The sequence below is a fragment of the Perissodus microlepis genome, chromosome 8 (genome assembly GCF_051167445.1).
Source record: "Perissodus microlepis isolate ML-2025 ecotype Zambia chromosome 8, ASM5116744v1, whole genome shotgun sequence".
NCBI lineage: Eukaryota > Metazoa > Chordata > Actinopteri > Cichliformes > Cichlidae > Perissodus > Perissodus microlepis.
Window position 1 is genome coordinate 26,525,164 of NC_140468.1, and position 27,976 is coordinate 26,553,139.

At 38.4% G+C, this 27,976-nt stretch overlaps 1 protein-coding gene across 1 annotated transcript in view; it reads right to left on the reverse strand.

Annotated features, from left to right (window-relative positions):
- Positions 1-27,976, reverse strand: part of ca10a (carbonic anhydrase 10 (inactive)a) — a 314,556-nt gene that overhangs the window by 24,918 nt on the left and 261,662 nt on the right. The window contains exon 4 of the mRNA XM_084938446.1: positions 16,324-16,509. Within this exon, the coding sequence (XP_084794572.1) occupies positions 16,324-16,509 (186 nt within the window). The remainder of the gene's footprint in view (positions 1-16,323; positions 16,510-27,976) is intronic.

Genomic DNA, 27,976 nt, shown 5'->3' on the forward strand with positions numbered 1-27,976 from the left:
GTACCTAGGGGTTAATTTATGCATGCAGCTCTGCTCTCCTGAAGCAGCCACTCAATTTAATCTGAAAATGAAACACCTTGGTTTTTTAACAGGTGCTAAAATATTATTCAATTCAATTCAATTCAATTTTATTTATATAGCGCCAAATCACAACAAAAGTCGCCTCAAGGCGCTTCATAGATACAGAGAAAAACCCAACAATCATATGACCCCCAATGAGCAAGCACTTTGGCGACAGTGGGAAGGAAAAACTCCCTTTTAACAGGAAGAAACCTCCGGCAGAACCAGGCTCAGGGAGGGGCGGCCATCTGCTGCGACCGGTTGGGGTGAGAGAAGGAAGACAGGATAAAAGACATGCTGTGGAAGAGAGACAGAGGTCAATAACAGATATGATTCAATACAGAGAGGTCTATTAATACATAGTGAGTGAGAAAGGTGACTGGAAAGGAAAAACTCAATGCATCATGGGAATCCCCCGGCAGCCTACGTCTATTGCAGCATAACTAAGGGAGGATTCAGGGTCACCTGGTCCAGCCCTAACTATATGCTTTAGCAAAAAGGAAAGTTTTAAGCCTAATCTTAAAAGTAGAGATAGTTTCTGTCTTCCGAATCCAAACTGGAAGCTGGTTCCACAGAAGAGGGGCCTGAAAACTGAAGGCTCTGCCTCCCATTCTACTTTTAAATACTCTAGGAACAACAAGTAGGCCTGCAGAGCGAGAGCGAAGTGCTCTAATAGGGTGATATGGTACTACAAGGTCATTAAGATAAGATGGGGCCTGATTATTTAAGACCTTGTATGTGAGGAGCAGGATTTTGAATTCAATTCTGGACTTAACAGGAAGCCAATGAAGGGAAGCCAAAACAGGAGAAATATGCTCTCTCCTTCTAGTCCCTGTCAGTACTCTTGCTGCAGCATTTTGGATTAGCTGAAGGCTTTTCAGTGAGGTTTTTGGACATCCTGATAATAATGAATTACAGTCGTCCAGCCTGGAAGTAATAAATGCATGAACTAGTTTTTCAGCGTCACTCTGAGACAGGATATTTCTAATTTTAGAGATGTTGCGCAAATGGAAGAAAGCAGTCTTACATATTTGTTTAATATGTGCGTTGAAGGACATGTCCTGGTCAAAAATGACTCCAAGGTTCCTCACAGCGTTACTGGAGGCCAAGGTAATGCCATCCAGAGTATGAATCTGGTTAGATACCATATTTCTAAGATTTTCAGGGCCGAGTACAATAACCTCAGTTTTATCTGAATTAAGAAGCAGAAAGTTAGCGGCCATCCAGGTCTTTATGTCTTTAAGGCATTCCTGCAGTTTAACTAATTGGTGTGTGTTATCTGGCTTCATGGACAGATAGAGCTGGGTGTCATCTGCATAGCAGTGAAAATGTATGCTATGTCTTCTAATGATGCTGCCTAAGGGAAGCATGTATAATGTAAACAGAATTGGTCCTAGCACTGAACCCTGTGGAACTCCATAATTAACCTCAGTGTGTGAAGAGGACTCTCCATTTACATGCACAAATTGGAGTCTATTAGATAGATATGATACAAACCACTGCAGTGCAGTATCTGTAATACCTACAGCATGTTCTAATCGCTCTAATAGGATATTATGGTCAACAGTATCGAACGCTGCACTGAGGTCTAGCAGGACAAGCACAGAGATGAGTCCACTGTCAGAGGCCATAAGAAGATCATTTGTAACCTTCACTAAAGCTGTTTCTGTGCTGTGATGAGCTCTGAAACCTGACTGAAACTCTTCAAATAAACCATTCCTCTGCAGATGATCTGTTAGCTGTTTGACAACTACTCTTTCAAGGATTTTTGATATGAAAGGAAGGTTGGAGATTGGCCTATAATTAGCTAAGACTGCTGGGTCTAGAGATGCTTTTTGAGTAAAGGTTTAACTACAGGCAGCTTGAAGGCCTGTGGTACATAGCCGATTATTAGAGATAGGTTGATCATATTTAAGATCGAAGAATTAATTAATGGCAGGACTTCTTTGAGCAGTTTTGTAGGAATGGGGTCTAAAAGACACGTTGATGGTTTGGAGGAAGTAATTATTGAAGTTAACTCAGAAAGATCAATTGGAGAAAAAGAGTCTAACTTAACATCAATGGTACTAAGAGTAGCTGTAGATAATATTACATCTGTGGGATGATTACTGGTAATTTTTTCTCTAAGATAAAAATTTTATTTGTGAAGAAGTTCATGAAGTCATTACTAGTTAACGTTAAAGGGATGGTTGGCTCAACAGAGCTCTGACTGTTTGTCAGCCTGGCTACAGTGCTGAAGAGAAACCTGGGGTTGTTCTTATTTTCTTCAATCAGTGATGAATAGTAAGATGTTCTGGCTTTGCGGAGGGCTTTCTTATAAAGCAGCAAACTATTTCTCCAGGCTAAATGATGATCCTCTAAATTTGTGACACGCCATTTCCTCTCCAGATTACAAGTCATCTGCTTTAGGGTATGTGTTTGAGAATTATACCACGGAGTCAGGTACTTCTGATTAGAGACCTTAGTTTTCACTGGAGCTACAGTATCCAGAGTCGTACGTAGTGAGGAGGTGAAATTATTAACAAGATAATCAACCTCTGTTGGGGTAGCGTTCAGATAGCTGCTCTGCTCTGTGTTGGTACAGGGCATTGAAGATGATAACAGTGGGTGGATTATATTCTTAAACTTAGTTACAGCGCTTTCAGAAAGACATCTACTTTGATAAAATCTACTCTCCACCGCTGTGTAATCAATTATTGTAAATGTTATCAGGAAATGATCAGACAGGAGAGGGTTTTCAGGAAACACTGTTAAATGTTCAGTTTCTATGCCATATGTTAAAACAAGATCTAGAGTGTGATTAAAGTGGTGGGTGGGTTCTTTTACATTTTGAGAGAAGCCAATTGAGTCTAATAACAGACTAAATGCCATGTTGAGGCTGTCATTTTTAGCATCTACATGGATGTTAAAATCACCCACAATAATTATTTTAGTGGAGCTCAGAACTAAATTAGATATAAAGTCTGAGAAATCAGACAGAAACTCTGTGTGAGGCCCAGGTGGACGATAGATGATAACAAGTAAGACTGGTTTCTGAGTTTCACAGCTGGGGTGGACAATGTTAAGCATCAGGCTTTCAAATGAATTAAAAGTCTGTCTTGGTCTTTCATTAATTAATAGGCTGGTGTGAAAAATTGCTGCCACACCGCCCCCTCGGCCTGTGCTTCGAGGTTTCTGGTAGTTAGAATGACTTGGGGGTGTTGATTCATTTAAACTAACATAATCATCCTGCTGCAACCAGGTTTCTGTAAGGCAGAGTAAATCAATTTGTTGATCAATTATTAAGTCATGTACTAACAGAGACTTGGAGGAGAGAGACCTAATATTTAATAATCCACATTTCACTGTTTTACTCTTTGGTTCAGATGTGGATACTGTACTGTTCTTTCTTTGTAATTGTTTATGTTTAAGTTGTTTGTTGCTGGTTTTTAGTTTGTTTTTTGTCTTTTTGGAAGCTGACACAGTCTCTATGGAGATGGGTTTTTGGGGGGGTAGCAGGAGGAGAGAAGCTGCAGAGAGGCGTGTAAGACTGCAACTCTGCTTCCTGGTCCCAACTCTGGATAGTCATATTTTGGGGGGTTTAATAAATTTGTCCATATTTCTAGAAATGAGAGCTGCTCCATCCAAAGTGGGATGGATGCCGTCTCTCCTAACAAGACCAGGTTTCCTCCAGAAGGTTTGCCAATTATCTATGAAGCCCACATCGTTTCTGGGACACCACTCAGACAGCCAGCAATTTAAGGAGAACATGCGGCTAAACATGTCACTCCTGGTCTGATTGGGGAGGGGACCAGAGAAAACTACAGAGTCCGACATTGTTTTAGCAAAGTTGCACATCGATTCAATATTGATTTTAGTGACCTCCGATTGGCGTAACCGGGTGTCATTACTGCCGACGTGAATTATGATTTTACTGAATTTACGTTTACCCTTAGCCAGCAGTTTTAAATTTCCTTCAATGTCGCCTGCTCTGGCCCCTGGAAGACAATTGACTATGGTTGCCGGTGTCTCTAGCTTCACATGTCTGAGAACAGAATCACCAATTACCAGAGTTTGACCCCCGGCGGGTGTGTCACCGAGTGGGGAAAAACGGTTAGACACATGAACGGGTTGGTGGTGTACCTGGGGCTTCTGTTTAGGACTATGCTTCCTCCTCACCGTGACCCAGCCGCCCTCTTTCCCCAGCTGCTTGGGGTCTGCCGGGGAACAGCTAGCGGGGCCTACGCTATCTTCGGCTGCACCAGCTACAGGGGCCTGGCTAGCTACAGGTGAATGAAGGGTGCGAAGCCGAGTCTCCAATTCAGTAATCCTGGCCTCCAGATTATGTGTCCACCAGGCTAGCTTCTGTTTTTACACAGAGAATGCTCAGCCATACTATCATTATTTTCTACGTTTATGTGTATTTACATGTTTATGTATCTCTATCTTTATCTATAAATAGCCATGAAAGACATGGAAGTACAGTTTAGTTCTACACTGCCGGATATAATTTTAAAAATCATCTGCTTTTTTTGTTTTGGGTTGGGTTTTTTGTTGTTTTTTTTAAAACAGCATTAACTTATTATCAGTTTCTTTTTTTTCTAGAGGGAGAATTAGTGTAATTAGACTGAGTAATGAGCTGCCACCTAACACTGACTATGAAGTTTTATGTAATAATAAGAAAGACTTTCTGTTCTTTATTAAATTCATTATGTTCTGCCACTCTTTTATATTTATTTAATACATTTCATTCATGCATTTTTTTGGTATGCAGTAAAGTAAATGTGAGCTAAACACACACAAACACCCTCACACACACAGACATAAATAAAAACTTAGGCAAGTCACACAGTTACATACAATTTTTCAGCAAAGTGGAAGAGAAAGACCAAAGAAAAAGCCATGCTGAGTTTGACAATAAAAAGGGGTGATTTAAAGATGAAAGCTTGAGTTTTAATGCACCCACATACACACAAACATGTGCCATTCCTGCCACAGGAAGCAATTTCAGAAAGAGGTTCTGCTTTAAAAAGTTTGAATATTCCACTCTTTGCTCACATTTCAAGGATGTGCTCAGCGTCAGCAAAATCTGCACATCAGGCAAGGGAGCTGGCAAGCGAGAATTTTTCTTCATTTTCAATTATGAAGAATCTTATTGGACCTTGAAATCACAACTCTAGCTCTGAGAAGGGCTATGGCAGGGGGTGGTGAAGGATGAGTAAGATGTTTTCTAGTTGCCATTTTAACCAGAAACAATTGTTTGAGTGAGTAGAATATGACAAAATGGAATAGGATGAAAAACGGGAACATCTGTTGGCTATCTCCTGGCCTTGGTTTCCCTGTTATTTGCCAGCTTGCATGCAGTACAACTGACAATATATGCAAGAGGTGAGGCCAGGTATTAAGCTGAAAAAAATAAAAAAAAAAAAGTTAACTGTATTCATGCAATTCATAGGTCCAGTTCAGAAACTGAAAGACTGCTTTGCATCCCCCCCAAGTCTCGACCTCAACATTATTGAAGCACTATGGGATCAACTTAACAGGGAAAGCTCTGTTCTGTTCTCTGTCTAGATGACCCCACAGTAAAGGCAGCCAACTTCTAAAGAAGAGATTCGGAATGTCCTTCAAGAACCCTGAAGAACTATTTCCGAAGGCTACTCAAGGAAAAACTCCCAGAGAGAGCTCGGGCTATCTTGAAGTTAAGGTGCTCATAATAAAAAACTCTGTTTTTGCTTTATATGCTAGCTTCCCATTTATTTTGCACATTGTGTTAATTAATGGCTGCACACATTTTGCATTGTCCTAGCAAAACCTAAAGAAATTTTTCTTTTGGTGTTTAATTTTTTGTGTTTGATTGAAACGTAGCAAAAACTAAATGACACTTCACAGTGTGCGACTCCGCTCCTCACAGATTTATTTAAATCTGGTAGCCTCAAGCATCTGGTAGAGTGGGAGGTCTTGTGATCTACCACGGCAGGTTTCACCTATTTATGTGCCAGTCAAGAACTAATTTGAATCCATTGCCCTATAACTTAATGGACGTATCCCTATAGTCACCGCTGTGTATAGCCCAACTAACTCCAGTGCTGATTTTATCAATGAATATGCTGCTTTTCTCACTCATTTTGTTCATTTTCCCCATATTACTGGGAGACTTTAATATTACATATGGACAATATCAATAATCATCTCTCACTAGGGACATTACTTCTTGCTTGGATATGTTTGGACCGCTGCAGCATGATGATTTCCCTACACACTGCAAAGTAAATATCCTGGACCTAATCAGTTGTCCTGGCGTCACTCGTCTTAACTGTATAGCAATTGATCTCCCCCATCTTTGGCCGCATGTTAATATCTTTTGATGTTAATTTCACTCTATCCAAAGCAAATATCCAACGTGTCATTTCATTTCACAAGATCAAAGGCATTAATTTAAATGCTGTTTTGAGTGGTATTGACAGTCTCCCCAGCATAAATCCTCCATCCACCCCTGAAGAACTAGTTGCTCATTATAATGATGGCCTCCGTGGAATTTTAGATGCCCTGGCTACTTTATAAAACACTCACTTTTTTCACCCACTCTGGACAATGGTTTGCGTTTGAATTATGTCAGCTGAAAGCTAAAGCCCTTCGTCTGGAACATCTCTATGAAAGATCTGGACATCCACAAGAAAATGTACAATAACCATAGTCATCTTTAAAAAGGACGCTATACCTTCAGCAATATCTTCTTAATATGCAGGTTTAGTCAGTTTAGGTCAAGGGAACACAAGGACCCTTTTCTCCATAGCCATCAATTTGTATTCTGCCACTTATTGTAATGCTTAAATGTCATTTTTGAACACTAAAGTTTACAAGATTTACAAGCAACTAACCACTTTTTCACTTCCCTCAGCCTATGACTCAACCTTGCACAAAAGTAATTCGCACTGAAATATCTCTAGCATTAACTCTTGCGTGCGTGTTAAATTGTCGGTGCTCAAACTGTCTGTCTGTATTGTATGTCTACATTATTTGTATGGTTATTTTATTATATAGTTTCATATAATGTGCTAGCATATGTGCACTTTTACGGAGCTGCTTTTTAATCTCGTTATACTGTGTATAATGACAATAAAGGCTTTCAGCTTCAACTATTTCTTTGGTGCACTTTCAAGTCTGACACTTTCCTCTGTTTCTGAAGTTTCTGACTTAATCTGAAATCCAAGCCATCCACTTGTTGATTGGACCTTCTATTGGACTTTCTACCCTCTTGGTTGGAGCCTACTGACCCTCTCTGAACACCATAATACCTGCTATTATTCCTTCTTCCCTCAACTCTGGTATTGTTCCCTGATTTCCCAAATCAGCAGATAACACCTATACTATAAAACCTGGCGCAGCTCGCCAAAATTTCATCAATCGTCGTTGTACATCCAACCAAGCCTTTATATCTTAAATCCTTGAGAAAGTACCTGCATCTCAGGTCCCACTCACTTGTCTGGTTGTAACCTTTATGAACAATTCCAGTCTGGTTTTTGCCAAATGCCCTTTTCATGGCAGCTGCCTCCGGCTTATTAACCATTCTAATCGTCCTTGATCTGTCTACTGCCTTTGACACTATATCCTATAGCATTCTTCTTGAGACTCTTGCTTCTATTGAAATCACAGATACAGCCTTAGATTGGTTTGAATCGTATCTCTATGGCAGCACTCAATTTATTCAATTATGAAATTTAAAGTTCCGTTCATTTCCAGTTACTACTAGAGCCCTTCAGGAATCTGTCGTGGACCCTCTTTTATTCATCATCTATATACCTCCTCTTGGTCATATTTAATACCCGTTTCATTGTAAGATATATGTACTGTTTAATGCACGAGTTACAATAAACAACACATATCAGGAAACAGTATTTTTACATGAAGCATTTAAAAAGTTTGTTATGAGGCTGTAGGAAAGCAGTAGTAGTGGTAGTAGCCGAAAGTAAACTGATATTAGTCAATTGAAGCATTATGTTAGTTGCTAGGTGTTTCCATCCAGCATGTGCTGACTTTCAGTCAAATAAAATTTAAAAATGTAAAAAGAATCATCTTTATAGAAAGCTAAAAAGAACTCATTCAAATTATTTTGAATTTGCAACCTATTATGTGTAACTGTCAATTTTCTCCAATGTCTGTATTAGAGTTAGCGTGGCCACACAATGTCCACAATATTTTGGTACTGCAAATACTAAATAGGGGGGAAAAAGAGCAAAAATACCTGCAGCCACCAGTACTACCCCTCAGAGTCATAGTACATGTACTTATGGTATGAATTTGAAAATCATAGGTGACTTCCTTCTTATAGTGTTCACAAGATATTAAGAAATCTTGATCTCTGACCTTGACCTTGAGGTTAAGGTCACTGAGATTTGTCAGTATGATCCGCAAACATAAACTAAGATTTAAGAATGTGTGTAGGGATTACCTTCAAGGAAAATAAATGTTTTTATAGTATTTGGGTAGAACTCTCTTCATACTGACTTTGTTAAAGTATCCTAGCACAATAAATATTACTTCTAGGTTAGAGTCCTGTAAACCAATAATAATGTTGTACAGTTTGTTCAGAGCTGATCTGTCAGCTTGTGAGGGGATGTAAAAAGCCAAGATTTGTATATCACCTTCCATTCTCTGAAGGAGGAAAAATTATTTCATTAATTATAATAAATCTCCCTGTCAGGACTGCAGTTACTTTTGCTGCTGCACAAATTGGTTATTTATATAATGGCCATGACAGAATGCAACAATGTGAGAACAACGGATACTGTAGCTCCAGTGAAAACTAAGGTCTCTAATCAGAAGTACCTGACTCCGTGGTATAATTCTCAAACACGTACCCTAAAGCAGATGACTCGTAATCTGGAGAGGAAATGGCGTGTCACAAATTTAGAGGATCATCATTTAGCCTGGAGAAATAGTTTGCTGCTTTATAAGAAAGCCCTCCGCAAAGCCAGAACATCTTACTATTCATCACTGATTGAAGAAAATAAGAACAACCCCAGGTTTCTCTTCAGCACTGTAGCCAGGCTGACAAACAGTCAGAGCTCTGTTGAGCCAACCATCCCTTTAACGTTAACCAGTAATGACTTCATGAACTTCTTCACAAATAAAATTTTTATCATTAGAGAAAAAATTACCAGTAATCATCCCACAGATGTAATATTATCTACAGCTACTCTTAGTACCATTGATGTTAAGTTAGACTCTTTTTCTCCAATTGATCTTTCTGAGTTAACTTCAATAATTACTTCCTCCAAACCATCAACGTGTCTTTTAGACCCCATTCCTACAAAACTGCTCAAAGAAGTCCTGCCATTAATTAATTCTAATTTTCTCTGTATCTATGAAGCGCCTTGAGGCGACTTTTGTTGTGATTTGGCGCTATATAAATAAAATTGAATTGAATTGAATTGAACAATGTGAGTGGCTCATGAACAAAGCCAGTGAAACTAATTCTTTCACTCATCAAAAATTTTAAACGGAATAGCACCAAAAGCACACTTTTTCATGCATGAAAAAAAGCATGCAGAAGTCAAATTAAATGCTTCATCGCCATGCCTATGACAGGGCTGTGCCTCTTGGAAGGACTGATGCGAATCACTACAGTCATGCAAGAGGTAATTTCACATTTGGAGATTTCGAAGGGAGGTTTTTTGAAATCCACTGTGTAAACTAAACAAATGGAGACTTTTGTAGATGTTCAATTTTTCTTTCAAACAATATATGTTTCCATGGGATCATTAGATTTCACGTGCTCCATCTATAAATTCCTTATAATGCTGCATTTTGATTGTATTGAAATTCCTCAAGTACAATTTTAAAGTGAATCCATTTTACTTCACTTACTTTTTCCAGTGTTGGCAGGAAAGAACTCTCAAATCAAAGTATTCACTCACCATTCCAAATCACTAAATTGTTCCAGTCACTTTCATGGCCACAGGTGAATAACATCAAGCACAGCTCTTTCAAAACATTGGTTGAGCCTATCATACAGTATCTCATCAATCCTGATTCAGTAGAAACAAGTAGAAAAACCTACTGAATGTCATGCTACTTCTTAATGTTTTTAAGTTAATTTTTTAATAATAATAATAATAATAATAAACTTTATTTATAAAGCACACTAAAAAACCAAGGGTATACCAAGGTGCTTGACAAAAATAAAATAGGAAAAGGGAGATGGGAGGGAAAAGAGAAAGGACCTGGCACGTATCAATTATAAAAACCTTGACAATCATAAGATATAAAAGTAGTTCACAAGCATAACGGATAATTTTTTAATATTAAAAGCTGTGTTTCTTAACATTGTTTCACAAAGTAGGAAACAATTCTAAAGCTTTTTAGAGGTCCCCCCTCGAACTTATTATTGTTCTATTATGTACTGCCACAATGTATTTCTGGTGGCATTTATTACCCATGTAGCAAGCAGGTCTGGCCCGGATCTGGTATCAAGCCGGCACTGCTGGCTAACTTCTGGCATGGTAAGACGTATGTCATCAGGATATGGGCCAGGCCTGGCATAGATGGCACTGTTTATGCGATGGCATGCCATATCTGGCCCAATTGTGGTTTGGTTTATGTGGCCAAGGCTCATAGAAAACAGGTTTGGCCCGGATCTGGCATCAAGCTGGCCCTTCTGACTGACTGGCGTCACGTCAGGGTGTATGTCAACCAGATGTTGACATACACCAGTTATGTTCCTATTTTCCTATTTTAGTTAGAACACCCAAATGCCATGTTGCAATACTATACTGCTATGGTAGCCAATGTTTCAAATGCAGGTTTGACAGGTTTGTGACTGTACACTGTATCCAAAACCTAGTGAGGGTTTACTCATGTTTATCACTGTGTGGCTGTAGCTCAGGAGGTAGAGCAGGTCACCTACTGTTCAGAAGGTTAGTGGTTCGATCCCTGGCTCCTCCAGTCTGCATGTCAAGAGTGTGAATGTGTATGAATGTAGTTAGGAAACACTCAGTTTAGAGAAAGTGTGTGAATGTGACATGATAGAGCACTTTGAGTAATCTGGGATAGGGAAAAGCGCTATGAGAATCAGTCCATTCACTGTCCAAACAGAGTTTCTTCATGTTACTTTTGCACTATTATGTTCCAGCACATGTTGTTATTACATGTCCTGATTAAGGTACACATTACGCTGACATCTGGGGCCAGAGCTGAAACTGTTCTGGGCCAGCACGGTGTGTCTGCTGCTGGTCCATGTGTGGGCCAGATCTGGACCACCAACAAACCTTAGAAAGAGTAAAAACACTTTTTTTATATCACTGTACACACACCTGTGCCATTGCTACCATCGTAACTATGGTTGTGTTTTTGGGGAAGCACTGATGGAAGTTGGTTGTTTCCAGGGGTGGGAAGTAATGAAGTACAAATACTTTGTTACTGTATTTAAGTACAATTTCCATGTATCTGTACTTTACTTCAGTAGTTTATATTCTGACTACTTTTTACTTTTACTACCTATATTTTTAAACAAATATCAATACTTTCTAATTCTTCCATTTTCAAAACATGCTCACTAATTTTGCTTTAATGCAATTGGGTTGAGTTATTATTTTGTCATTCTGAGCCTTCAAACATCAAACCAATTTGAGCCTAAACAGAAACACATGAAAGGCAATCCTGTTTGTGTATTATCGCCACATAAAAAGAGACGATGTGTGCCAAAGTCAAGTGCCAAAGTGGGACGGTGTTTTTTTTGTTTGTTTGTTTTGTTTTTGCCACAGCGCCAGAATGACTGCAGGTCTCCATAAGTTGCGGTTCTTAAGCATTTAGCTAGCACTAGTGAAGAGGAATGAACATAAAGTGAGTGACTTTTTTAAGTGTCAGGTGATTTCAAATACAGTGTTTCTATCAGCTCAAAAAACATCAGCAAACACACAAACTGTTTGTGTGTGGTTTGTCTCAGTGTGTTGCTATCTAAAGGTCCAGCTACTGCATTTCACAGGGAGAGAAAAGAAAGAGAGCTAACTTCACTTACAGATGGAGAAAGACAAGAAAGACAGGACAGGAGAGGAAGAAGAGAGCTTAGATTTAAAGGTAAGGACTGCTCAATGGTATGTGATAAACCGGAAATTTAAAGCTTACATATAAGGCCTCATGTTTTTAATCAGATATTAGGTAATCAGATAAACATGTAACATTGTGTTTTTCATATTGTGAAACATGCTGCAAATCAAACTGAGGCAGAGTAACTACACATGATGATTTATCAGCTATGATAAAGCATCATGTAACGTTAATTACTTGTCACCTCACAGGACATTGATCAAAACTGTCTAATATGTCTCTAATCAGAGAGATTTGTGTGTAATTACAAATGACAGCAAAAGCACTTCCAGTGTCACCTCAGTATGTTTGGAAAATCTTTTTTGACAAACTCATTATGGCTCAGCTTTTTCTGCTGCTGAAAGCAAGGGAGTACAGCATGTCTTTCTTCTCTAATGACCAGTATGCCTTAATGCTGGCCAGAAATAAATGCCTTAATCTTTCCTTTCTGCTTGTTCCAATTACTATTGCCATATGAGTCTGTTCTGTACTACCGACCTGTACAAACACGCAAACTTAAACGTACGATTAGTATTTTTTTGAGGTTATTTAATTTTTAAAAAAAGATATTGTACTCATAAATATACATAATTAGATTGTAATTACATTTCAAAAAATGGATGCAGTCTCATAAACTTATAATGAATACATTAAAAATACACAGGATCGGGCACTGGTTTGTGGAAATCACCATGTTCCCCCAACATATTTGAATATAGTGGTCAGTTTGTTTTATCGTCAGAGAAGGGGTCCCCTTCCCTAAATAAGTAAAAAAGAAATAAATAAATGAAATGTATTATTATTAAAATGCAAAGGAAAGCGAACGCCACCAGAACCTTAATGAAATATCATCCTCTTCACCCTCACCTGAAGCTTTATACCCTGAACTAAAGTCACGGCTCTAATGCACAAAAATATGCATAAACATGTGTCATTATTTCTAATATTGTCGCCGTTACTTAGGAGATTGGCCATGGGATCCTTCTGTCTCAGGACCGCTGGCTACCCGCTAAACAACAAGTGTGCTAAAAATCCCATTTTAACAATATTACATAAAAATCAAGGACAGTTCCATTAATGAACCAGGAATACTACAGGGAGTGCAGAATTATTAGGCAAATGAGTATTTTGTCCACATCATCCTCTTCATGCATGTTGTCTTACTCCAAGCTGTATAGGCTCGAAAGCCTACTACCAATTAAGCATATTAGGTGATGTGCATCTCTGTAATGAGAAGGGGTGTGGTCTAATGACATCAACACCCTATATCAGGTGTGCATAATTATTAGGCAACGTCCTTTCCTTTGGCAAAATGGGTCAAAAGAAGGACTTGACAGGCTCAGAAAAGTCAAAAATAGTGAGATATCTTGCAGAGGGATGCAGCAGTCTCAAAATTGCAAAGCTTCTGAAGCGTGATCATCGAACAATCAAGCGTTTCATTCAAAATAGTCAACAGGGTCGCAAGAAGCGTGTGGAAAAACCAAGGCGCAAAATAACTGCCCATGAACTGAGAAAAGTCAAGCATGCAGCTGCCAAGATGCCACTTGCCACCAGTTTGGCCATATTTCAGAGCTGCAACATCACTGGAGTGCCCAAAAGCACAAGGTGTGCAATACTCAGAGACATGGCCAAGGTAAGAAAGGCTGAAAGACGACCACCACTGAACAAGACACACAAGCTGAAACGTCAAGACTGGGCCAAGAAATATCTCAAGACTGATTTTTCTAAGGTTTTATGGACTGATGAAATGAGAGTGAGTTTTGATGGGCCAGATGGATGGGCCCGTGGCTGGATTGGTAAAGGGCAGAGAGCTCCAGTCCGACTCAGACGCCAGCAAGGTGGAGGTGGAGTACTGGTTTGGGCTGGTATCATCAAAGATGAGCTTGTGGGGCCTTTTCGGGTTGAGGATGGAGTCAAGCTCAACTCCCAGTCCTACTGCCAGTTTCTGGAAGACACCTTCTTCAAGCAGTGGTACAGGAAGAAGTCTGCATCCTTCAGGAAAAACATGATTTTCATGCAGGACAATGCTCCATCACACGCGTCCAAGTACTCCACAGCGTGGCTGGCAAGAAAGGGTATAAAAGAAGAAAAACTAATGACATGGCCTCCTTGTTCACCTGATCTGAACCCCATTGAGAACCTGTGGTCCATCATCAAATGTGAGATTTACAAGGAGGGAAAACAGTACACCTCTCTGAACAGTGTCTGGGAGGCTGTGGTTGCTGCTGCACGCAATGTTGATGGTGAACAGATCAAAACACTGACAGAATCCATGGATGGCAGGCTTTTGAGTGTCCTTGCAAAGAAAGGTGGCTATATTGGTCGCTGATTTGTTTTTGAATGTCAGAAATGTATATTTGTGAATGTGGAGATGTTATATTGGTTTCACTGGTAAAAATAAATAATTGAAATGGGTATATATTTGTTTTTTGTTGAGTTGCCTAATAATTATGCACAGTAATAGTCACCTGCACACACAGATATCCCCCTAAAATAGCTAAAACTAAAAACAAACTAAAAACTACTTCCAAAAACATTCAGCTTTGATATTAATGAGTTTTTTGGGTTCATTGAGAACATGGTTGTTGTTCAATAATAAAATTATTCCTCAAAAATACAACTTGCCTAATAATTCTGCACTCCCTGTAGATTTTAGTTAGCTGGTTAGATTTGTTGACATAATTCACTTTCCCTGTTCCATATGTTGCACCTGAAAAAACATAATTTATTGCAAGTAGGGATGGGTATTGATAAGATTTTCACGATTCCAATTCCATTTTTGATTCTGTTTAACGATTCAATTCTTTATCGATTCTTTATTGATTCTTTTTAAAAAAGGAGAACACTAAGGTCGATTAGCTTAGAACTTTGTTTTATATCTTCTCTTTGAATAAGATAGAAATTTAGGAGTAACATGGCCATACAAACCCAACAGTGAGATCTTAAGAGATCCACAGCCTACGGCTCTTCAATGGGGTGTCACAGGGTCCCCAGGACCTAAATGCAACGCACAGTAATGGCAGGTTTTGTAATAAGGCAGATCGCGCTAACATAATATACACTGCTAGTTGATTATTTACCTGCCGCATTAACGGGAGAGGACGTGCAAATGTTACCGCTGCTGCTGGGTTGAGATTCACAAGTCTGGAGCGGAATTAAAAACACGACATTCCTTTAAGCTCATCGCGTGTTTTGTGAGCAAATGCTTTTGCATATTCGTAGTGTTTCCTCCCTTAAACGAAATATCTACTTTGCAAGTATTGCAAGTTGCCCTGTTGTCATCCATTCTCGTAAAATATGACCAAACATTTGAGCGTTTGAGCCGCCATGTTTCCTGCCAGGTAAATGACGCTCCGCAACGTGGTGACGTCATTCGGGGCGACTGGAATCGATAAGGGAATCGTTTGCAAACATGGCAAACAATTCCAAGGAATTGAAACAGTGGGAACCGGTTCTCAACAAGAACCGGATTTCGATTTGCAAGCCCTCCCTGCCTGCCATAACAGGATGTGACAAGATTAAAGACCGTGGAGAAAAAAGGGTTGTTTTCTTAATTTCATGAAAATGCATGTGCGTGTCAATGTTATCTTCAGATAGCAATGCAAATTATGCTCATTAAATATATTTTGAATAAAGCAAAATTAAAAAACAAAAACCTACCTTCTGGCTCGACACATACCTGCATGTTTCTGTGACATAAAGCACAAGCTGACATTTTCCCCCTGATACTACTGAGTGACTTTCATGTCAACATGAAACACATGCCTGATCATTTAGTGCACTTGGAGCTGATCAGTATTTTAAAATTGAGCTGCAGTGCCTACCACTGATTTCAGGGACTTCACCGATTTGCAGGATTTAAAGCAGTAGATGTTGTTGCGATAAAGAATGTATCAAGATGGTGTCATTCTTTTATTCATCAGACTGCTGTAAGAAATGTGTATTATTTCAGGAATGATGAATTAATGAATCAATGTTTGAATATCTTCTCCTTCAGCAGTAGTGTGACTAGCACTGGCTGGAGAATTTGCAAGACCAACTTTTTATCTTTGACAACCAACTACTAATTTTGATATAATGCTAGTCAGTGAAATAGATTTTCATTTTCATTTGGTAATTTATTTAGTTAAAATTTGCTTTGCAAAAACACCTATTTTTATGGCTAGCTATTTCACATAATAGTTTCACATCTGCACACACCTCTCCAGAGAAGGCCTGTCCGTTAAGTAGGTGCTCTGAGCCCAGGACATCCTCACTGCCAAAGTGTAGCCGGATCTCCTCCAGACGGTGGCTATACGTCATCGGCCCTCCAGAGATGTTAACCAGGTGCTCCTTGTCCAGTCGAAGAGAGACGTGACGGCCTGTGTTGTACATTGTTCCTCCCACCTGAAAAAAAACAAAAAAAAACAGATGGCGCACAGGTGATTACATATTAATATGAGGTGCAGTTGTGAGCGGGACAAACATTACGACAAAGTTAATTATCAGTTTCACCAGTTATAAATAGATCATTTTTACCATACTGCCCCTATAAACCCAGGCAGTTTTTGGAGAAAACTTAAACCTGGAGCTCCAAGTGCCGGAACCATAAGATAGGTTAAATGCTTGTTGTACAGAAACAATTTTGAGGGAACACTGTTACAAAAAAGGACTAACACAATATGATTGGGTGGAAAGTGTGTAATACAATATATTCATATACCCAAAGATTATCTGCGTGCAGGTTATATAAAAAAGCGAACTGGCAGGAAGTGCTAAAGCAATACAAAAAAGTTTGACCAAATCTTACACCAGATTCTTTAAAAAATTCAGTATCTTTTGTGTTGTTGTTTTTTTTTAATCTGTAGGTTTAAAACACTTTTTACTGAATGGGGTTGGAGAATTGTGAAGGAAATGTTGGCTTTTTTGCAATTTTTTAAGCTATATGAGCTTGGCTTTTATTAATATGGAGATGTGGGTGTCTTGCATTTTTGAAATGTAAGTATTTACTAATGACATGCGGTCAACAGAACTAATGCAGAAACAGTCCCGAGGGCTTTATTTTAATTTGGCAGAACTCTGACCCAGTAAAAAGAAAGGAAGGTTGAAATAATCAGGGTAGAATCACAATTCATAATACATGGGAAATATGGTATATATTAGTAGCTTTGCTTATTTATAATATTATTCATAATCATCAGTGTTTCAATGTAAAGCATTGGTATTCATGCCGTGACTCTGCACGGACTTCCATCTACTCTTTCTGCTGCTATCTGCTTCTCTTCTGCTCTTTCATTCCTTTTAGTGCTAGCGCTTTCAAAATGATCCCCCTCAAACCCCCACCCCCACACACACTATTATAAAAATCCCAGCAAAAAGGAGTCTGCCTTCACATTGTAAATATTTTATAGATGTCCTGAAAAGTCAATAATTTGAAAGGAGAAACAGATAGGAAAAGAGAGTGATGCAAAGAGGAGATAAGTACTGTTAGGAGAGAGGTGTGTTGAATTTAGTGCCAAAAGAGGAAGAGTAACGAGGTAAAGTGAGGCTTTGTTGGCTCCCTGGCAAGGCAGTGGAGGTGAGGTGAGAACCCTGAAAAGGACAGAAAAATCTTATCTCCCTCAAGGTCTAAAATCAGAGACTAAGAAGGTCCTTCCTTTGAGTCAGTGGCCAGCTGTCTTAGGAAATGGTCTGTACTGAAGTATGGTAGTTTGGTACGTAATGGGGGCAAGACATTTATATCTTTAATTCTTTACATATTTTACAATCAATCTCCAAATACATTGAAGCTTGAATAATATTCTGTTTAGAAAAAAGAAACCAAGAAAAAATGTAATATTTTAATAACTCATTATATCATTAAAAAAACGCTAACTGGAACCAAATAAAACCAATTTATTTAGATCCTGAGACTAATCTTACGGAGAAAAAAGTGACTCCAACTTCGGTTTGGTTCACCTAGATGCTAATTTATACTAATTTATAATCTGTTGAATGAATTCAGCATTAATTCTTTTAACGTGAAGTTATTTTTCTGGGTGCTTGGAACTTGGGAAAAATAGATGTACAAGTCCAAAATTACCTGACTTTCACCCCACATGACATGCAAGCAGGTCTAGCATGGTAGCTGGACAAACTGGCAAAATGCAGTGGTCTGCATATTTGACAATGGTGACATTATTGCTTTAGTCACTGCAAAATGCTAACTCTGTGTCTGTATGTGTTGGGGGCCTTGGGTAAGTGTTAATGACTGGAGCCTGGCTGTGAGATACAGGTAGTGACGTGTGGTTGGAATGAGAGGTGAGGAGTGGAATTATATTTGTATTTTACAGTAAAAGAGAAACATGCAGCGTACGACCATGCAGCGTACGACTTCTTTCTACAGCAAAAAACTTAAACTTCAAATCTGAGCAAGCACCTAGCATGCTGCTATGGGAATGTGAAATTCATAGAGAAACCCCCCGATCCTCCCACTGACATGGCAGCTACAGCTCCGGGCAAACCTCCACCCGCCCCACTCCTGCTAAACAGGTTTTTTTTTTACTTCAAACAAAAAACATCATCTGTTTCTGTATTTTATTCCCTAGAAGCAGGGCATAAATCATTATTTTAACTGTTTAGCTCTATTCACTCCTGTTTATTGAGGATTGCCTTACTGGGGCCCCCCTGCTGTTCAGCTGGATGAATTACAGCAATTTTTTAATTTTTGTAAACATAAAAAAATATTTTATTTTATGTGCTGGAATATGCAGAAGACAGGTTTAAATGTTAAACCTAATTAAATTTTTGCTTGATGTAATGTGCATAAAATTAAAGATTAAATCTAATAAAACAATTAATAAAAAGAGACTATTTAATTTGATTCAATTTTATATGATGGATTATGCAGAAAAAATAGAATTGGGCTGAAAGGTCTATTGCTTTATTATGTATTCAGGTTGTGTACCAGGTTTTTAAAAAGTAATAACATAACTAATTACTTTTGAAAATAAGTAATCAGTAAAGGATTACTTTCTTGGAAAAGCAATTAGTAATTAGTAAATAATTACTATTTTCAAGTAACTTGACCAACACTGGTTATAGGTGAGGTCTGTGACCTAATTATGCCAATAATTTCATTAGAGGTGATTTAAATTTAAAAAAAAAATAAAATAAAATACCCCCAAAATAAAACCACAATAAAAAATTGTTGGAGCACCAAAATATATTCTGGAAAGATAATAAAGGCATAAAAAAGTCTTATGCAACAGGATAGACAGAGATCACATTTAGCTACATTTACCCAGCTGATGGGAACCATGCTTGAAGAATAAATCAATATACAGTTGAGTAAAACTTGCTTACTTCATCTTGTCATGTTCCTGCTGCAACAATTACTAGACAAAGGCAATGTAGTGGAAAGGTTGCAAACGAAACAGAGACATTATATTCCAATCTGCTTTCTCATTATTCTTTTGAATGCCGACACGTTTGCAAGTGGTGAAGTAATTATTACACACAGATTGTGGAGTTCATATTTTCTGTGCACTGAATGTATTTATCAAAATCACTGGCTTTTGTACTTAATTCATAAAAACACAGTCAGAGAAACAGATGACCGTGTATTGCTATACTGAGCCCAGATGAACACCACTATATGACAGTCAGAAAAAAAAAAAACAGGAGCTGAACTCATCACATGTCTCAGCATTATAGTATTATACTGATTATATAGTCTCTGGCTTTATGCTAATGGCTTCTGAAAAACCCAAGGAAATGCTCTGCCACACACATGCCCTGTTATTTGTTGTGAATATTGCCATGTAAATTGTATTGTTAAAATTCAACAGTCACAAGCCCCAAACTGAGACCTGTCCATCTTCTAAGCAGTTCCAGGAAGTTTAGCTGTCACCATAAACTAAGATCACTTCATTTTTTAAATGAATACTTTATTGGCTATGTTCATTAAATTCAGAAATCAATTAATAGAATTAATTATATGGACTGAATACACAGTGCTGCAAAAAGGTATTTTCCCTTTTTGAGTTCTTAATTCTCTACATATTTGTCACATGATCATGTTTTTTAAAATTAGACAAAGATAACCCAAGCAAATACAAATACAATGCAGTGTTTAATTATATACAAACCAACCAGACCTGCGAAAAATTCTCTAATTTCTTGGAGACAGTATAGATCCTGTGTGTTGCTAAGTAAGTTAAAGAAAGTAAAGTTAAAGAAATAAAGTTTAACAAAGTTAAAGAAAAGTTACAGAAAGGAATGTGACTGTCACGGTACTGGGTCTGTGACCCAGTGTTTTGTGTTTATTGGTTAATTTATATTCTTGGATTATTGTCATTCACGGTTTTCTGCTCGTGTTTATTTTCAATTCCTAGGATTTAGGTTTCTGTTACTTTTCCTTCCCCGTGTTTCTTGTCTAGTCACTCTTGTCTCCCCAGTCCGTTGTGTCTCTGTCTCAGTGTCTACTCTGCGTCTTTGTGATTATCTCGTGCTTCCTGTTTTACTTTGATAGACCTTGTCTTATGTCTGTGTATTCAGCTTTGCCTCCTCCCTGTCTCATGATGCCTGATTAGCCCTAGCTGTGTTTCCCTCCTGTTTCTCGTTCCAACGTTGTCCCTCTGTGTATTTTAGCCCTGTGTCTTCTGTTTGTTGCTGGTTCATCTACGTGTTCTACTGCACTTTATCCTGTGTATCACCTGTTGAGTTCTTCATGTTTTCAGTCTCGTGTCTCTCGCTGTTGGTCTGCATGTTCTGTGTTTCCCCGTTACGGGTTTAGGTTTCTAGTCTCAGGCTTTAGTTCCTTTATATTATTTTTTTGTAGCTGCTTCCAGTTTAGGTGTTTGTGTTAGTTTAGTTGCTGCCATGCTCAGCTTTCGTTTGGCCACTGTTAATAAAGCTAACTTCATAAGGTCAGTGCCTCCACTGGGGTCCTTCTCTCATCACCCCACATGTCTGCAGCTGTGACAGTGACATTCTCAAAACAGCATCTGAGTCTAAAACCAGATTTAAAGTTTGCGAGTCACATACTAAAGATAGCTGATGACAGGCTAGACTTCCAGTCCAGTTTTTAAACATAGTATACACTAGCATACCCAGAAAACACCAGAGCAATGCATCAAATGTTTTTTTCTTTGTTAACCCTCTTTTTTAAAAAGTAGAGACAAGCTGTTACATAAATAATTAAATAAATACAATTTTCAGCTTCTTCGACGTGTGTTATGTTAAGTAGCAAGACATTTTCAGCTGCACTGCTGACCTATCACTGCTGTACATACAACAAAATGTAACTTATCTATATTGTTGGGGAGAAGCTCATTTGTAGCACCCGTGCATACTTAAGTTTTTAAATCTTCAAAGATAAATCAGACTACAATGCAGTAGAGATAAAAGTGTTACATAGTGTTACACACTATGTGTGTTACACACACCTCAAAAGAGAGTTGGACCACCACTTCAATTTTTTACCTGCAAGTGCCAAGTATAGGGTACACCCTAGATTAAAAAATACTTGCCAATACTGCAATGAGGGATTACTCTGCAACACAGAATGTTGGCTAAATAGATCATATTCGTTGCATTAGTACCTGAAAACACAGTCTCTTTAAACTTACCTGTAACCTTGCACCTCTAAACCAGAACCCCCAGAATCAAGCATACACTATTATTGTGTTAGGTGATGTTCTAAACATACAAACACATTTTAAAAACAGTGGATCAATCGAAATGGCTTTTACTTGGACTCATCAATACAAATTTATCAAAAACCCATGAGACAGGGGAAGCAGCCAACTTAACTTGATTTACACAGAAACAAAGCAAACAACACCAATGCTGAGCCCAACAGCTGATACAACACTTCACACACATTGTTACAACACAGCCCCAAATAAATAGATGCAGTGAGAAGTAATCATTGTTATTTGAGTGACTTATTGTTTAAAAATAGAATTGCCACAGTTGTTTGATACTGAACTTTTTTATGGAAGTATTTTTTTTTTATTTCAAGAACTTTATTCTCTACATCATTTTTATATATTATGAGCACATAATAATCAAATGGAATTCTGTTTTATTGTCAGTTTTATTCTCTGCTTTATTGTCTACGTGATATCACAGCAATCTTCTGAACAAAAGTAAGGAACTATGGCAGTACATTACAAAGTAAAAATATTGCTTTAATTTTATCTGATCAACCTGTTAAAACTGCAGTTTTTCAAGGCTGTTCATTAAATTAAAATGGTGAACACTGTAATAAGATCTCATCTGGTAGATAAATGTTGCCATTATTTTCAACAGCCAACACCATGAGGTTATGAACGCCAAAGTCCTATTGTAATGATTTTGTACATCTAAATGGACTTTTTAGATACTTTTGTTACTGAGCAAGCAAGCTGATCTAATTTCTATCAATGCTCAAATCCATGTATTTAAGATTATGTAATTACATTAAAGAAGCCATGAAAACATGAATACAGTTGTTGCTGACTTTGATAACAACCTCAGTTTAGCACATAATAAAAATTGCATATGCCCACTTTGACCTTATGTGTTCCTCTAGTTTTAAAACTTACCTTAATATTTTAGCAGCTATTTATCAGCTTTTACTTTAGCTTTTGAAACCAGAAGTGACCATATTTGGATAAGAGAGCAGCTTGCTAAGTTGCAAGTTAACTAGAGGCTCCCAAATACATCAATCTTTTTAGTGTAGTGCAGTTATATAGCTGTATCACACAGACCTGCTGCTTAGTATTAAGCAAAAAACTTACTCATAAAAACTGGAATACAGAAAGACTGGTAGTAACATAACATAAACTGCAAACTACTATTTTCTATTTTCAAGAGTTTTCTTAATTTTTGTATTATTCTTCCACTTCCTTTAGATATAATTTTTAGTCTGGCCACACTCCCTCTAGAATCATCTGCTTTATAATTCTTTGTAAATATGTATTTTAGTTGTTTTGAAATGACAAGGATAAGAGAGAAGCATAACTGCAAAATTACTTTCTGACTGACAAAACAGTTCCTATTGCTTTTTTATAGATTTAAAAGCAGACTGTCTGCAGTGTAGTTTAGGAGTATTTAGGCTTTCTGGGTTCATTATTGTAAAGCCTCGCTGTTATATGCCTTATATGTCTTCTCTCACACCTTATTTTATCAAGCCACCTAATTGCGTTTTTAATTTGTTGCAAAAAGTCCAGAAGTGATGAAGCCAAAAAGGACAACTCCACTGTGCACTTGTCCTTCCTTAATAGATAGTGATGATCATAACGTGCCATCACATTAGCGGTAATAGCTTGGTGAACATAAACAAGTCATAAAGGATTAAGTTGACTGTCTGGGGCTGGCATGGCAGACAGCCACTGTAATAGAAGACAGCAGTAGCGTGCTGGTAGTGAGAAACACACGGAACATCATAATTATCTGAGCACACAAATCAATAGAGTAAATTACCTCTTGCAAGAAATCATCTTCACTGGCTACTGCAGATGTTTAGCTTTACAAACTGCTGCATTTACCCGGAACATTTCCAACACCAAAGCCATTATTATCAAATATAAGACAAAATATTTGGTTGAAAGGAAAAAGTTTCCTGTCCCAAATGCTGTGCATTCCATGAAATATGTAAGAGTAGTTAACATTTATTAACCATAAAACATGTCATTTAGTTCACCAGTGATCGGATTTGAGGCAATGGAGATTTTTAAAATAGAAAAAAAGAAATAATAGAGAAAAGAAGACCAGCTATGATGAATTAAATACTAGTGGGACTGTGTGGGCTGCAGCTCAGTGGAGTTATGGACTCCAATTTCAGCAAAGCAGTTCCAGTAATGCTACATGATGAGAAAGACTCAACACAGATCTGAGGCATTAGGAAAACGATTTTCAGAGAATGTGTTGTGCTCACTAAAGAAAAACAGCATCGGTGGTTTGCTCAAATCAATCCTGTTGCCAGACTAAAAGGCAGATATTGGGTGATTCTGCAAAACCAATTATGTTCACTGACAGTGTTTTTAATGTTCAATGCCACAAGTTGTTTTTTTGTATGTGTCAAGGCAACCATGGTATACAGACACTGTTTATGTTTTTACCATACTTTGCAAAGCCTTGTACAAAATTTTGTCTGTTTTAAAAGGTCGCACTCAAAGGCAAGGACGTATAGAGGCGATAACAGTAACTAAAGGGTGGGCCATTTATATGGATACACCGTAATAAAATGGAAATGGTTGTTGATATTAAAGTCCTGTTTGTGGCACATTAGTATATGTGAGGGGGCAAACTCCTCAAGATGGGTGGTGACCATGGTGGCCATTTAGAAGTCTGCCATCTTGGATACAACTTTTGTTTTTTCAATAGGAAGAGGGCCATGTGACACATCAAACTTATTGGTAATGTCACAAGAAAAACAATGGTGTGCTTGGTTTCAACGTAACTTTATTCTTTCATCAGTTATTTACAAGTTTCTGACCACTTATAAAATGTGTTCAGTGTGCTGCCCATTGTGTTGGATTGTCAATGCAACCCTCTTCTCCCACTCTTCACACACTGATAGCAACACCGCAGGAGAAATGCCAGCACAGGCATCCAGTATCCGTAGTTTCAGGTGCTGCACATCTCGTATCTTCACACCATAGACAATTGCCTTCAGATGACCCCAAAGATAAAAGTCTAAGGGGGTCAGATCGGGAGACCTTGGGGCCATTCAACTGGCCCACAACGACCAATCCACTTTCCAGGAAACTGTTCATCTAGGAATGCTCGGACCTGACACCCATAATGTGGTGGTGCACCATCTTGCTGGAAAAACTCAGGGAACGTGCCAGCTTCAGTGCATAAAGAGGGAAACACATCATCATGTAGCAATTTCAAATATCCAGTGGCCTTGAGGTTTCCATTGATGAAGAATGGACCCACTATCGTTGTACCCCATGTACCACACCAAACCATCACTTTTGTTGTTCCAACAGTCTTGGAGGGATCCATCCAATGTGGGTTAATGTCAGACCAATAGCGGTGGTTTTGTTTGTTAACTTCACCATTCACGTAAAAGTTTGCCTCATCACTGAACAAAATCTTTTGTGTGAACTGAGCGTCCTCTTCCAATTTTTGTTTTGCCCATTCTGCAAATTCAGTGCGCCGATCTGGGTCATCCTCGTTGAGATGCTGCAGTAGCTGGAGTTTGTAAGGGTGCCATTTGTGAGTAGCTAATATCCGCCGAAGGGATGTTCGACTAATGCCACTCTCCAGTGACATGCGGCGAGTGCTACGCTGTGGGCTCTTGCTGAATGAAGCTAGGACAGCCACGGATGTTTCTTCATTAGTGACAGTTTTCTTGTGTCCACATTTTGGCAAATCCAACACTGAACCAGTTTCACGAAACTTAGCAAGCAGTTTGCTAACTGTAGCATGGGAGATGGGTGGTCTCGTAGGGCAGCGGTCTCCAACCTTTTTTGCGCCACGGACCGGTTTATGCCCGACAATATTTTCATGGACCGGCCTTTAAGGTGTCGCGGATAAATACAACAAAACAAAACTAGTACCGGTACCGAAAAAAAGATTTATTCATAACACACGTGAAAAGACCCAGGAAAACCGAGTTAACGATAAAAACGATAACAAAATAACGCTGAAAACCGATAAAAACCCTGAAAGCTATACATTTCACACCTGAGCCTCAACTCTCGCGGCCCAGTACCAAACGACTGTAGCATGGGAGATGGGTGGTCTTGTAGGGTGTCTTGCATTGAAATCTGCTGCAATGACCCGGTTACTGCGTTCACCAGATATCAACACAATTTCGATCCGCTCCTCACGTGTTAACCTCTTCGACATGTCAATGGCTCTGAACATATACTAATGTACCACAAACAGGACTTTAATATCACCAACCATTCCCATTTTATTACGGTGTATCCACATAAATGGCCCACCCTGTACTTTTAGATTTTCCTTACTTCAGTTATAAAGGCACTCTGACTGAATAGATTCAAAAGTTTTTGTATGAAGCAGTACAAGCTACACTGTTGAAAACAACTTGTACTATCCCATTACCCCAAAGTTGTTTTAGATTATTCAAACCCACAGGTTTGTCAATTAAAATAATTATTTTGATGTAAGTGGGAAATATTTTACCTAAATCACATCATTATTAACTGTATCAACATCTTTATATTTTCTACAGAAAGGTTTAGTTGGATTGAATTTGATTTGGATGGGGAAAACAGTATGTTTTTGTAAATAAGTTCTGATGACATGACTGCTCTCATTTTGTCCAATTTTGCAAGGGCAATGATGAACTAAAAACTTGCTTGATCAAAATAATTTACATTTCTGATGAAGCTTTCGCAAACAGTAGGTGCATCAATTAAAGATTCAGTTCAGTTTTTCTGTTTTTTTTTTTTCTGTTACTGTACTGGAGCAACTGTAACCCACATAATTTCCCTAGGGATTAATAAAGTATTCTGATTCTGATTTATACACACTGAGTTACTATTCATCTGCTGACTAGGGCTTCCACATCTTCTATTGTTCTCTTCTTACTCAGTTTCCTCAAATTTCTAAGACATATCTTGGCATATTATATGGTGAGATGTTTCTTTGCTAAGTTGTAGACAGAGCATGACTGTGGTCAGTAGATAGTAAGACTTGAAAAACACGACATTTCTGTCTTGAGCCATCTGTCTTTTCTTTATATTATGCTTTCAAGAAGACAGACTTTGTTAGATTTTCTTTTCAAATTATCTTCCTGAAGGTTTTTCTTTGGACATCACTAATTTTCAGTCCAGTCATTGTACCTGATCTTTTTTTTTGTTAAGCCACTTTGAACTATCATATGAATTATTCAAAAAATAAAACAAAACAGAATTCACCATTCATCAAATAAACCACCAATTAAACCATTCTTCTTCTTCCTTCGGGCGTTCCCTTTAGGACTTGCTACAGTAGATCATCTGCCTCGCTTTCAACCAACCCCTAGCATCCACCATCCCTCTGCTCATCCTGTTTCACTACATCCATGAACATTCTCTGTGGTCTTCTTCGTTTCCTCCAGCCTGGCAGCCCCATATTCAGAATCCTTTGTCCAGTGTATCCAATATGCCTTCTCTGCATGTGTAATGTCTTCAAATTATTTTTCTGAAACTCTCAACCTAAGCTGTCCTTTGATATACTTCTAAGCTTATTATCGCCCACAGCAGAGCCATTTTCCCCTTCTAGCTGTGTTGCTTTAGTATGGAATATAGTATTTAATATCTGTTATTGATTTCATTAGGAAAGTGGTCATTAATCCCATACGATGTTGCATTTAATTCACTCCCCTTGCTTTTAACAAGCTCTTTCTGCTGGAAATGTTCAAATTCAGCAAGGATAGGATGTGTTTTTTTCCTCCTTGGGCTCCAAGATGGTGTAAAAGATCAAATGCGATGGCGTTGAAAGTTTCTGTCAGTATCTTCAGAGCGGATTGCATGAAGTACCACACAGAATACCCCTCAGCCATAAAAAGCTGATTGGTATTATGATCACCCTACCGGGTAGGCAGGTGGGCCAGCAGCGTGGACACTCAACTTTGTGAATGCGATAAGTCAAGACCAAGGCAACGTAGGAGTTTCAAATTGATACCATAGATACATGTCCTAAAACCCACTAACCTTGACCTTAAGGTCAGAGGTCAGGCTTTTGTGAGGAGGTCCTCTGGGTCAGTTTATTAGTCAGTCTTCCTCTTTTAGTTGCTCCGCTTGCTCAGGTTATCTGGTCATTTGTGGAATTACTTATGAAGGACTGGTAAAAAAAAAAAAAAAAGTCAATCTATGGAGTCCGTAAGTTCCTTCACTATAGATGGTGCTGCCATCTGTCATCATGTGTTTGTTTTCAATTATTT